Source organism: Cetorhinus maximus, chromosome 11 (assembly GCF_964194155.1).
Source record: "Cetorhinus maximus chromosome 11, sCetMax3.hap1.1, whole genome shotgun sequence".
In the NCBI taxonomy this organism is placed as follows: domain Eukaryota; kingdom Metazoa; phylum Chordata; class Chondrichthyes; order Lamniformes; family Cetorhinidae; genus Cetorhinus; species Cetorhinus maximus.
The window spans coordinates 106,869,951-106,883,166 of record NC_135889.1 but is presented as its reverse complement, the minus strand read 5'-3'; the positions used below and the strand labels follow the sequence as shown (position 1 = coordinate 106,883,166).

The following is a 13,216-nucleotide window of genomic DNA, read 5'->3' as shown; positions in this document are numbered from 1 at the left end:
CGCACAACACCCCCCTGCCCCCGACGGGGGGATGATCCTGCCCCAAGAGTTTTTAAAATGAGACTAATAACTTAAAAATGGGAAGTTCACATCAAATCAGTGATTTCTAATCGAATTCCATCTGTGACGACTTCAACAATGCACTCTGTGGAGGAATGAGGAGTTACTGCCAACAACTTCTAAATTTCCATGTTTAAGTGTGGACACCAGAAATTTCAGTCAGTTTCATGAGACTAAGGGGAGTGGATGCCTACAATTTTGTCATCTTTGCTACCACAAAATCTACTCTATTCTTCTAAATTATGCAAACATGACCATGAAAAAAATATGCAGAACTATAGTTTACTAAATTAAATGCATATGAGGAAAATCATTGGTGCTAGTTACAGTAACAGCTTCCTCACAGAGATTCTCTATTGCATTGATTGCAATTTAGAATATGGGTCATTTTAGTTTTTAACTTGCAAATATGCAAGAAGTGAATTTATCTGTCAGGCTGTTTAATCTTCCTACAAAATGGTTTCAGCCATCATAATTGAAATATATACTAAAATAATTTGTATGCTAAATGACAATTGTTGTTGAAACTTAACTCGAAACTAAACTATTGTTGTCTATGATGCCTTGGGCTGCAATTCCCTATTTGGATTGATTGAGTCACTCTTGGAACACAATTTATTTTGGCAGGAGGCCTGCTGTGAATTAGGTCTCATGCCAATATCCAGAGATGTCAAGATAAGTTAAGCAAACTTATAAATCCATTTTTGTATGCATGTATTTAGAATTTTGAATATTGCTGAAAAGAGAGACATGTTGCCGAAGCTTTTCATCTTGCACTCAAGAGGGCAAATGCAAGAATGCCAAATTTCAAACAATCACAACAATTTATACTACAGGGGAAAAGGGTGCTGATTGATTGACAAGTTGACTCAGATTGGCCGAGGGGTTGCCATGGGGAAAGCAACAGGGAGCTAAAGGCTCTCCAAACTCCTAGGTAATTCAGAAAAAGGCACGAGACTTAAACACATTCCCCTTGCTTGCACAGGATGAGTCCCTGTGTATGACTATATGCTGCTTCTAGCAAGTATAAATTTGACTGATTATCTTAAATTGGTTGTTAGTGTAGCTATTAGCACACTCAGTATTGTTCAACAAGTGCTGCCCAATCACAGAATCACATCTAACAGCAGACATTTTGTTTTGGGCTTTGCAAGCAAAGAATGGTTGAGTACAGTCTGTACTCTGCTTATTACAAACAATCAAAGGAATACGCTGTTTGATTTGATCAGCCAATTGTTGGGACGTATGGCCTACATATCTGGCATCGCACTGGCACTGAAATTCATAAACGATGTTGCTTGGGGAGCCTATAGTTCCATGTTGCTTTCTCTATGGCTATGCCTCGGCCAATCAGGGTCAACTTGCCAACCAATTAGCACCCTTTTCTCCTGTGGTTTTAAATTGTTGTGATCATTTGAAAATTAGTTTTCTTGTGGGTAGATGATATAGTTTACTTGGGAATACATTTTCACTATTCAACTTCACATTCAATATCCTAGCTGACAATAACTTACGATGTCTTCTAAGGTTATGCTGTTTCACCTCAGTTTGGAGGCAGTGCCCACTGGCAACCTATTCCATAAGAGCAACCTGAACAGGTCATTAAAGACTGCAATCTGTAGAATGCTAGATTTACCAGAAATATGAATGAAATTTGTATAAATTGCAATAAAGTTATGGCCACTAGAACAAGGTCGCTTCTGTCTCACGCCAGCCTTGTTTTAAAGGTTATTAAGTATTCCGGATACGCTCCATCATCACAAAAAATAACAAAAATGGAAGGTTTTGATAAATCATCCACTGCACAGTCACAAAGGTCAGCTGAATCTATCTGAGGATTTACTGGTGCTGGTTCCAGCATGTCTTGTTCTCCTTTGCATTCCTTCCCAGTGATCACTCGTGCCTGATAGATGTATTTGCATCCATCAGAATCAGGGTTGGAGTATTTGTTGTCACAAGAATACGAGGCATTCAAGGCAAAGTAAGTTCCTTTTCCAAAGTAAGTAGCTGAAACATATGAAAAATATTTTATCAGATATTAATTGAAGTCATTGCTTGAACTGATAATCAGCTGTGCTGCACCACTACTAAAAATGTGTGTAAATTCACAGAGACCACGCTAAATAGAAAATCCAAACCTCCAAATGACCTGGAAATTCTAGTGCAATTTGAGCCATTTTTATGCTGGTCCTGTTTGAGTTTCGATTGCAAGACATCAACATTCATGGGGCAGTTCTCAGTGTTAAGCTGGATTCCCTTGTCCCCTCACTAGCATTGGTATTGAATTTTTCATGAGGAGAGGTGCCTTTCTCTGGCATAAGGAAGCTGGATTTAGCAGTGTGAACAAGGGAAAGATGAAAGATGGATGCTAATTACTCAGTCTGAATTAAGATGGAGTCAGCAATAAAGAGGCTGATGTCACAAACATTAGGCACAAAGTTGGGTTGGAAGATGGGGGCATTGGTGTGGTTCAGGACGGGGGGGAAGGGTGGGGTGATCAGGGTGTTAATTGTTTAGCAAGATTACTTTTAAATACATTTTGCAGCCTTCTAATTCAGCTTCTGCTGTTAGTCACTTTCAACCCAGATCCAGGCCAGTGATTAACTAGCAAGAGCATTCTGGAGTAAATTTCTGGACAAATTCAGGGCATCCAGCTCAAGTCCACAATGGCATGGTCCATGTCGAGGTCATACACACAGGGTTCCAGGCAGCATATCTCTGCCCATTGGAGGTTTGAACTTTCTGGCTAAATACTCCCCATGTGCGAGTGCCAGTACTCCCTTCTGGGGTCCTGACGCACTATCGAGATGTTTGCCACTATTTCCATCAGAAGATTGGGACCAATATAAATAAATCATTTGGACGTGAAGCGCAATTGCCTGTTCTGTTAAGGTATTACACTAAAAAAAAGTGTTTCACCAGGTCTTATCACTTTATACAACAGTTAACAATACAATGGCTTTGAATTTTCTTAGATGTTCTGTTGCTGTGCTGCCAGAACTGCAACAGTAACCCTGTTTACGAGCTTAAATGAGATTTCCTACTGCCCAACCATTAAATAGGTTACTTAATGAAAGAGGACTACAACCCATCCATAATTATGTTTTCTTTTCCAAATGACTTCTTTAGTTTTAACACAGGCTTAACCATCCTCCCACATTCATTTGGCTGGATTTTATGGGTTTCCATGGTCCTGTCCCTCTGGCTAAATGGTTGGTGATGAGTCTGCCCGCTATCCCGCTGGCTGAACTGCAGCAATTTAATGCTGGGGGCAGAGTTAATGGCTTTAAGGCGAGACTTCTGCCTCTATCTCAGGAGGAAGTCCCGCCTTAGAGAGCTGCTGACCAAACGGATGGCTGACAGCTTTGTAGTCCCAGCAGCGCCAGGTGGGAGCGGTGGCCACTGCTGGGACTACAGGCAGTCCCAATGAAGAGGAGCCCAGAGCCCAGGATTGTGGCCTATTTATTCTTGTATTTTCCCAGGTTCTTACCATTTCTCCCGCAAAAGCTTCTGTTGAAGCCAGTTTTGTTCACTTTTTGGGAAATTTCTTTTGTGGTCCCATGATAAAGGATCTGCTCAATATTTAGCCCGGGATTCTTTCTTTGTGCAGTTTCTTTCCTGACAGAATAACTTTGCCAAAGCTTGCGATTCTGAATCCTTTCGATCTAGACGAGAAATTTATACAGTATTAGTTTTTAAAGCAAAAATAAAGAGATTGACAGTTGTAAGTATTATGGAATCAGCCTGGATATGGGAGGCAATGATGGGGAGGGCAGGGAATAACAATAACAATTGTGGCTGGAGGTTAGGGTGAGGTTGGCCATTCCTCTGGCAGGAGAGGGGCATGGTTGGGAATGCCCGATAATAGTCTAATAAAAAGATTAGTGAATGTGAAGCCAGAAGACAAGTGGCAAAATGGATTGCTAATTTAAAAAAAAATTCCTTCACAGGGTGTGGCTGTCTCTGGCTAGGCCATCATTTATAGCTCATCCCTAATTGACCTTGAGAAGGTGGTGGTGAACACCTGCAGTCCATGTGTAGGTAAACCCGCAGTGCTGTTAGGAAGGGAGTTCTAGGAATTTAACCCAGTGACAGTGAAGGAATAGCAATATAGTTCCACGTCAGGATGGTGTTTGACTTGGAGGGGAACTTGCAGGTGGTGTTGTTCCTATGTATTTGCTGTCCTTGTCATTCTAGGTGGTGGAGGTCGCGGGTTTGGAAAGTGCTGCCGATGGAGCCTTGCCAAGTTCCTGCAGTGCACCTTGGAGATGGTACACACCGCTGCCACAATGCACTGGTGGTGGAGGCAGTGAATGTTTAAGGGGTACATGGGGTGCCAATCAAGTGGACTGCTTTGTCCTGGATGGTGTCAAGCTTCTTGAATGTTGTTGGAGCTGGAGTCATCCAGGCAAGTGGAGAGTATTCCATCACACTTCTGACTTGCACCTTGTAGATGGTGGACAGGCTTTGGGGAGTCAGGAGGCGAGTTATTTGCCACAGAATTCCCAGCCTTTGACCTCCTCTTGTAGTCACAGTATTTATATGGCTAGTCCAGTTCAGTTTCTGATCAATGGTAACCTCCAGGATGTTGACAGAGGGGAATTCAGCGATGGGAATGCCATTGTATGTCTCTTCCCTTGTTGGAGACGGTCATTGCTTGGCACATATGTGGCATGAATGTTCCTTGCCACTTATCAGACCACGCCTGAATGTTATCCAGGTTTTGCTGCATATGGACATGGACTGCTTCAGTATCTGAGGAGTCATAAATGGTGCTGAATATTGTGCAATCATCGGCAACATCCCTACTTCTGACCTTATGATGGAGGGAAGGTCATTGATGAAACAGCTGAAGATGGTTGGGTCTAGGCCACTACCCTGAGGAACTCCTGCAGCGATGTCTTGGGGCTGAGATGATTGACTTCCAACAACCACAACCATCTTCCTTTCTGCTAGGTATGATTCCAACCAGTGGAGTAGTTGAAGTAAATAGTATAGATGTGTTTAAGAGGAAGCTAGGCAAGTGTATGGAGGAGAAGGGAATAGAGGGTTACGATGCCAGATTTCGATGGGGAAGAATGGGAGGAGGCTTGAGTGAAGCATAAACACTGATATGGCTGTTTTAGCTGAATGGCCAAGAACTGCAACTGTATATCCCATATAACCCTATGAAGGCCTGTGTGATCAGAGGGAAGAGCGTAGTCAGAGTTGGTGGTGGGGGCGGGGTGGAATGGTGGTCAGCGTGAGGGCAGGGTGGTAGCCTTGGAGTGGGAGGAGGTGGGGGGCTCTTGGAGGCCTCCTGGGGTGGGGAATTGGGAGCAAAATGAAGGGATTGAGTGAGAGGTTGCCTTCATTTATAGAGGAGTTGACCATATCAATATGCTGAATCCAGAAAGTAAATGGAAAACCATTTAACTCATGACCCAGAAGTCCCTCTCCTCAGTTTGGCTGGCAGGTTTCCTGAGACCCAAAGCTGAGGAATTGAAAATTTAAAACTTGAGATACTATAGCGTCACCATTTTTGGAAGGGTTTTGATACAGGAAATGCATGCAGAGATAAGTTTTTTAAATATACTATAAATAGAGGAATGAATGGATATCACACCAGAATTACATCTATTCCTAAATCCTTTCTATCGATGTTTACTTTTAATCTCTAGCATATGATACGTCATTAGAAGAGATCTCAATTGTTTGCTGCGCAGGAATAAGTTGAATAAAAAGCAAAAACGTACAAAGTCAAATTTTATTGAACATGCGTACCTTGACTATGTCAACAATTGTCTTCTTGCAAGAATTCCTGAACGTCTTTGCTACATCTTTGAATTCTGTGGTACCTGATTGAAGACCAACCATTAAAACTTCCTGATTGTTCATGTTAGTCCAATTTGTTGGGAGTTCAAACATAGCTAGAATATAAAATAGATGCAGATCCAGTAAGAAAGCACATTTCAACTAAAGTTAACTTCAAGGTTTCGCTTTTAATTTGTAAATGATCTGTCTTTGCAGGATTGAGGAAATCCTGCAATGATGTCCAGAGACTGAGATGATTGACCTCCAACAACCACAACCATCTTCCTTTGTGCTAGGTATATCTCCAAACATTGCAGAGTTTTCCCCCTGATTCCCATTGACTCCAGTTTTGCTAGGGCTCCTTGATGCCACACTCGGTCAAATGCTGCCTTGATGTCAAGGGCAGTCACTATCACCTCACCTCTTGAGTTCAGCTCATTTGCCCATGTTTGGACCAAGGCTGTAATGAGGGCAGGACTGGGTGGCCCTGGCAAAACCCAAACTGGGCATCAGTGAGCATGTTATTGCTGAGTAAGTGCTGCTTGATAGCACTGTTGATGACCCCTTCCATCACTTTGCTGAAGATCGAGAATAGACTGATGGGGCAGTAATTGGTTGGCTTGGATTTGTCCTGCTTTTTGTGTACATAACATATCTGGGCAGCTTTCTGCATTGCCAGATAGATGCCAGTGTTGTAGCTGTACTGGAACAGTTTGGCTAAGGAAGTAGCTAGTTCTAGGGCACAAGTCTTCAGTACTATTGCTAGAATGTTGTCAGATCCCATAACCTTTGCAGTATCCAGTGCCTTCAGCCATTTCTTGATATCACATGGAGTGAATCGCATTGGCTAAACACTGTAATACTGGAGACCTCAGAAGGAGGCCGAATTGGATCATCCACTCGGCACCTCTGGCTGAAGATTGGTAGAGTGGGAGATATGCCGGTCTGTGAGGTTACAGACTGTGGCTGCATGAAATTCTGCTGCTGCTGATGGCCCACAGAACCTCATGGATGTCCAGTTTTGAGTTGCTAGATTTGTTCAAAATCTATCCCATTTAGCATGGTGTAGTGCCACACAACATGGGTATCCTCAATGTGAAGATGGAACTTTGTCTCCACAAAGACTGTGCAATGGTCACACCTACCAATACTGCCATGGGCAGATGACAGGTAGATTGATGAGGACAAGGTCAAGTAGGTTTTTCCCTCTTGTTGGTTTCCTCACTACCTGCCACAGACCTAGTCTAGCAGCTATGTCCTTTAGGACTTGGCCAGCTCTGTCTGTAGTGGTGCTACTGAGTGATTCTTGGTGATGGACATTGAAATCTCCCACTCAGAGTACATTCTATGCCCTTGCCACCTGCAGTGCTTCCTCTAAGTGGTGTTCAACATGGAGGAGTACTGACTCATCAGATGAAATTTGAAACATCCCCACAATCAGTTCCTCCCTCCCTCCTTGCTCCCAATCCCCACCAAGGTTCTCTCATTTTGTTCTTTCTTTCCCTAAGGTGTTGATTCAAGCCAGAGTACAGTTCCATAGGGTCAGACAGATCTCCAATGTTTTCTTCTAGTTATTCTTTAGTTAAATCAACTTAAAGTGTATCAGTAAATTATTCAACATTGTAGCCATACCTGGTATGGTCCATACACAAAGTTCAACATGCCATTACACTCTATCTACCCTCACTTGACAGAGATCACAAAGCTAACCCTTGCTCTTTTATTCAGCTAACCCTGTCCCCAGAATTTGGATATGTCTTTGCTGAGGCAGAATGCTGGCCCAACCACACTTCTAGCAGCGTAGTAACTAAACCATGATCTCTAGGCTTCTAACCTCACTCTCGCTCAAAAAGAAGAACTCATTATTATTCAAAACGCAATCTAAATGAAAGTTAATGAACAAGCTAAAGTAGCTTAAGAACCTTCAGAATGATGTATACACCAGGTTCCTTAAGTAACTTTTTAAATAAAGATAACTATTGGGGCGGGATTTTACAGCCCTGTCAGGGCAGGGGCCTTAAAAAGCGGCGAGTCATTCAAAAGTCCATTGAATTCACTGGGACCGTAAAATCCCACCAGCGTAAAATTCTGCCCTTTGTTTTGACATACCTGCTTCAAGAAGTCTTCTCTTAACGTCCGCTATGTTTCCTTTCGAATCCTTTTCTTGCATCTTATTAAAGTCAATAGTGCACATTTCCCCATTTTTCATGCAAACTAAGGTTTTCTTTTCATTCAGGTAAGCTTTCTCAAGATCACAGTTCAAAGATTGATCATAAGGCTGAGCTGTTTCATTATTCGCAAACTCCCACTGGACAAATTTCTTCATCTGGGTCTCTTCCAGCTTTCTATCCTCTCTCTGTTTGACAGCCTGGAGCATAGAATTCACTTTCACAAAGGATTCCAGAATATCAGCGTTGTATCCCTCTATTGTTATTTTCTTTTGCTCAATTTCAACTTGCAATTGATGTTTTTCACAGAGCTCAATGATTTGTTGTCTTTCATCATCTGAGAAACAGGCGGCATATTCACTGCACATTTCCTTGCTTCCATGGTTTTCTTTAATTAGATCTTCAACAGCCTTCTGAGCCTTAGCAATGTCATTCTTTGCTATGCCACATATCTCAACTACGCCAATCAAATGCTTTGTTGCCCTCAGAGTGATTGGATGAACAGGTTGGACTGCATGAACAGGTTTCACTGGAAGAACTGTTTGTGCTGAAAAAAATAAAGTTTATATGACATACACAAGCATATATCTATCAAAAATTTATGTGCACACATCCTAGCAAATTCTTCCATTGTGGAGAAAGGAATCCATACTGGAAATATAAGAATTAGGATAGAATGTATGATTTTAAACTGACGATGCCCTGGCACAATTATCCCCTGCCCCCTAACGCCTCTTCTCCTGTCCCGCCACTTTATCTATCCTCCTGGGAAGGCTGAATTTCCATGTTGGTTCTCCCTCTCATCTACCAAAATCTTGGCTGAAGAGTTACAGAAACCCTGGGGAAAATGATACAAATGTCATTTACACCCTCTTTCTGCAATTTCTGTAGCTCTTCTGTTGAAGTTACAATGAATGAGTGGGAGAGGCACTGTTGAAATTCATCCTCTTGGCGTAACACACAGGAAATGTTCAAATGCCTGCAGAAGGATTCATTATTGACAATAAACAGCATTCCTTCAGAACATACCAGGCATGAATTTGACTGACAGTATCAAAATATCAGTGGATTTGTGCCCCAGAATAACTAAAAATCTCTAACATCATGGTATACATTTCAAATAGGAAACATACAGTAAAAATGGGCAGCAACATTACTCTTTGACTTTGACGTAGGCTAGAATCAAGCTCAGAATGACGAGGCAATATCCTTTTCTTTCAGTTACCTGGAGGAGTCTTGCTTCGAAGACATTTCATTGTTCCAACCCAACTCTTAATGGAGGCAACCCTCAGCACACAACTGACCACAATCTAGCATTAAATTCACAGTTTCATTTGATCTCTCCACTGTCATCTGGCTGTGGGCACCTGCACCCATTTGGTTCCATTCTTAGTCGTAGGCGTCTCTGCAACGGCTTCTCTTCCTGCTCACACACCGTTACCTCTGGTGTCCCCTCCCAAAGATGTCCCCTTGGCCCGCTCCAATTTCTCACCTACATAATGCTTCTCTGCAGCATCATCCAAAAACACAGGCCCGGATTTTCACTCCCAAGTCAGGTAGCAAGAGTTGGAAAACATTTTAGCTCACCACTTCCGCCGAGGGAGAAGCTCACCCAAATGGCAGGATCTTCATCCTGGGTGTGTGTGTGTGTGTGTGTATCAGGGAGGTGGTGGGGGGTAGGGACGGGGTAATGTGTGAGCGTTGCATTGCATAGATGCTGGATTTGGACCTGCCAATCTTGGACACAGATCGGAGACAGCCACGGAAGCCCCCGAGTGCTGAGGTGGGCTGTTTAAAAGACCAACGCAAGTTCTATGAGACCTCCTATCAGTAGTTCTGTTAAATATTCGGCTCTCTAGCCCTCACCCACTCCTCATGCTGCTTACATGGAAACTCATGCCAACCAATTTCCCCCAACCCATCCCCAATGGCCCCTCATATCCTCCATGCCAACCCTTTTCCCCCCATATACTCCCATGGCCATTTAGAGCCCCTATGCCAACTTAATACCAACTCTTGCCAATCTACCCACCATACTTTGCCATTAATCTTCCATGCCAAATCACCCAATATCCACTATGGACATACTTCATGAACCATGTTGTGATGAAATAAAAATAAAGTTCTAAATATCTATTACAAGTTTCATTATCTGAGAAAACACTCCCATTTATGAAAGCCATTCAAAACATTTAAATCCCCTCAAGTACCTAATCCCTCATAAAAGCAAACTGTTGTATTCATAATTCTACATCAAAGACAGTTAATCATTTAATAACCCCTTTGCGCTGTCAATCAAACTGAGAACTTACAATCCCCTACTGAGATAATGATAGATCATGGAAAGCAGTCAAGCATAAATAATGATAAAATAATAGCCTTTAGGTTAATGTCAACAAACAGCTGCAGTAACTGCTAGAACTGATGTTTTTATCTCTCACTGGCACAGGTAGCCTATATTTTTTAAAAAGGCTGGGAGTTTAAATAACTCCACAGCTTGACGCTTTTACAGACCTTATCCACCCTTCATGGGCATTTATGTGTACTTTAAAGATTCGTAACTGTAACTCCCATGCTATAATCTAAGGCCCTTGCTACAGCAAAAATGTGGTCTGAGTTCAGTACTGAGTTCAAATGGCTTTGTTGAGTTTGGATTTCTGGCCTTTGTGAGTCCCCACACCCAGGCACCCCGCCCCCCCACCACCGCCGCCGCCCCCCAACCCCCACCCCTGGCCCCTGCTTTCACCTACCAGCAAAATGGGATCTGTTGGAAATGCAGGTGGCACTTCCAGATCTAGATTCTGTTTGCCATTCTAGAAGGTCCATGGATTTCCATTACTTTGTGAATATCTGGGCCACTGCCAAATTCCACATGTACGCTGCTGACACCCATGTATACCTCACGACCACATCTATCAATCCCATCCACTGACAACATTGTAAGGCTGCTTGCCCGGTATCCAGTACTGGATGAGTATAAATATCCTCTTACTAAATATTCACAAGACTCAGACCGTTGTTTTCAGTCCATGCCATAATCTTCATTCCCTAGCCACTGAGTCCATCCCTTTCCCTGGCAACTGTCTGAAGCTGAACCAGACTGTTTGTAACCTACTTCATACTCAAACCCAAGATGAGCTTCCGCAATATCACCAAAATCGCCTATTTCTACCTTCCTAACATTGTCTGACTATGGCCTTGCTGCATCTCATCTGCTGCTGAAATCCTCATCATGCCTTTGTTACCTCTGGACTCAACTATTCCAACAACTCCTGGCCAGCCTCCTACATGCTACCTTCTGTAAACATAAGGTCATCTAAATCTCAGCCGCCTGTGTACCTAAATCACAGAAAGTCCTATTCACACATCACCTCTGTGCTAGCTGGCCTACCTTAGCTCCCAGTTAAGTAATGATTATAAAACTCTCAACCTTGTTATCAAATTCCTCTATGGACTTTCCCCTCTGTAATCTCCTTCAGTCCTACAACCCTACAATTCTGGCCTCTGGAGCATGCCCGATTTTAATTGCTCCACCATTGGCTGCTATGCCAAAGCCTTAAGATTTGGAATTTCCTCCCTAAACCTCACTGCCCCTTAACCTCTCTTTTCTCATTTTAAGAGACACCTTAAAATCTATTTCTTTGACCAAGTCTTTTTCTAATTTCTTTTTATGTGACTTGGTGTCAAATTTTGCTTGATAATGCTCCTGAAAAGCACCTTGGGGTTTTTTTTACAACGTTCAAGGTGCTATATAAATAGTTTTTTGTTGTTGTGACAAGGCTGGCTAATATAGCAAATAGGAGTGTTGCAGTGAACCCACGATTTCTTCTCTGAGATAATGGCACATGATGAGTCAAGAGTGAATGAAACTGACTTGCAACAGCCTAATGCTAACAGTGCAAAATAAGGACAATTACTGAACTGGGTTTCATGATTATGGAAACGCCTGCAGGAGTATCGTGCTGAAATAGTTCCTCACCCGCGAGCTGTGAAATTCTGAAACGCTGCTCCATACATTGACAAAATGGATCCATCAACAGTGAGTTGAACAAAACAATCCTTATCACAGAGAGTGAATGTTGAACAAAGTCTACCACATAATCACTTATGGCATCCAGCAGTGCATTTGCAACATCACTAGGCTTCAGTTTTCCTTCCCCTAAAGAAAAAGATTGGTGTGGTTAAATAGAATGCAATGAGAAATTTTAACAAAAGAAAGGCTGCAAAGTAAGAAAACTATTAAATCCTTAACTACACTGCTTTGCTATCAATTATTTCTGTTGTATTGTCATTCTTACTTTAATTTTCCCCTCCCATCCTCAGTTTAAAGTATTGCCCCTTTGTTGGGGTATAATTCCAAAGACAGTAGTTAACCTGCGGTACTTTGCTCAAGTAACCATTCTTTGTACGCAAGACAGTGAGTGACAGCAAGCTATTTGATTATGGCTGGATAGGGGGTTGGGGGAAGCATGATATTACAATAGGACCATGGCTCAGTTGTAGCATGCTTACCCCTGAATCAGATGATTATAAGTTCAAATCTCTACTCCAGGATTTGAGCTCAAAAATTAAGACGAGCACTCCAATGCTGTGCCAAAAGAGTGCTACCCTGATTGAGGTACCATCTCTCAAATGAGGTGCTAAACCAAGGTACAACTGCTGTGAAGAAGAGTGGGGGGATTATCCCTGGCCAATATTTTTCCATTGAACAACATTCTAAAATTGATGATCTGGTCATTATCACATTGTAGGAGGTTGCTGTGTGAAAATTGGCTGCATTTCCTACTTTGCAACACTCATTACACTTTAAACATTCTTCATTGTAAATGATGTGCAAAGTATTTGGGACATACTTTAGTGATGAAATGAGCTACATAAATGCAAGCTTTCTTTTTTGACTCTGTAACATTCCAGACACCACACTTAAGACACTTCACCCAAGTCTGACTATGTTTATTTAGATCTATTAGACCACATGATCTTAAAGCAACTGACTGGTTTAAAAGTCGACCTTGCAGCTACCAAGGGTATCAGGGCTGCTCAGTGCTGAAGAAAGATGGAAGACCACTCAAAAAGAAGCTAGAATTAAACAGGGATTTTAAAGCCTCACAGGGTGGTTATTTCTTCATTTTGAATGGTTTTCTTCATTACCTACAACAAATTGAATGCTAACCCTTCTGTTATTCTCTGTGGGG

General features: G+C 42.3%; 1 protein-coding gene across 2 annotated transcripts in view; it reads right to left on the bottom strand.

Annotated features, from left to right (window-relative positions):
• Positions 1-1,764: 1,764 nt before the first annotated feature.
• parp14rs3 (poly(ADP-ribose) polymerase family member 14-related sequence 3) overlaps positions 1,765-13,216 on the bottom strand; it is a 55,590-nt gene continuing 44,138 nt past the window's right edge. For both annotated transcript variants that reach the window (XM_078552552.1, XM_078552555.1), the window contains 5 exons: positions 12,001-12,180; positions 7,963-8,568; positions 5,824-5,969; positions 3,551-3,725; positions 1,765-2,067 (listed from right to left, as the gene is read on the bottom strand). In XM_078552552.1, the coding sequence (XP_078408678.1) occupies positions 1,766-2,067; positions 3,551-3,725; positions 5,824-5,969; positions 7,963-8,568; positions 12,001-12,180 (1,409 nt within the window). In that variant the 3' untranslated portion in view covers position 1,765. The remainder of the gene's footprint in view (positions 2,068-3,550; positions 3,726-5,823; positions 5,970-7,962; positions 8,569-12,000; positions 12,181-13,216) is intronic.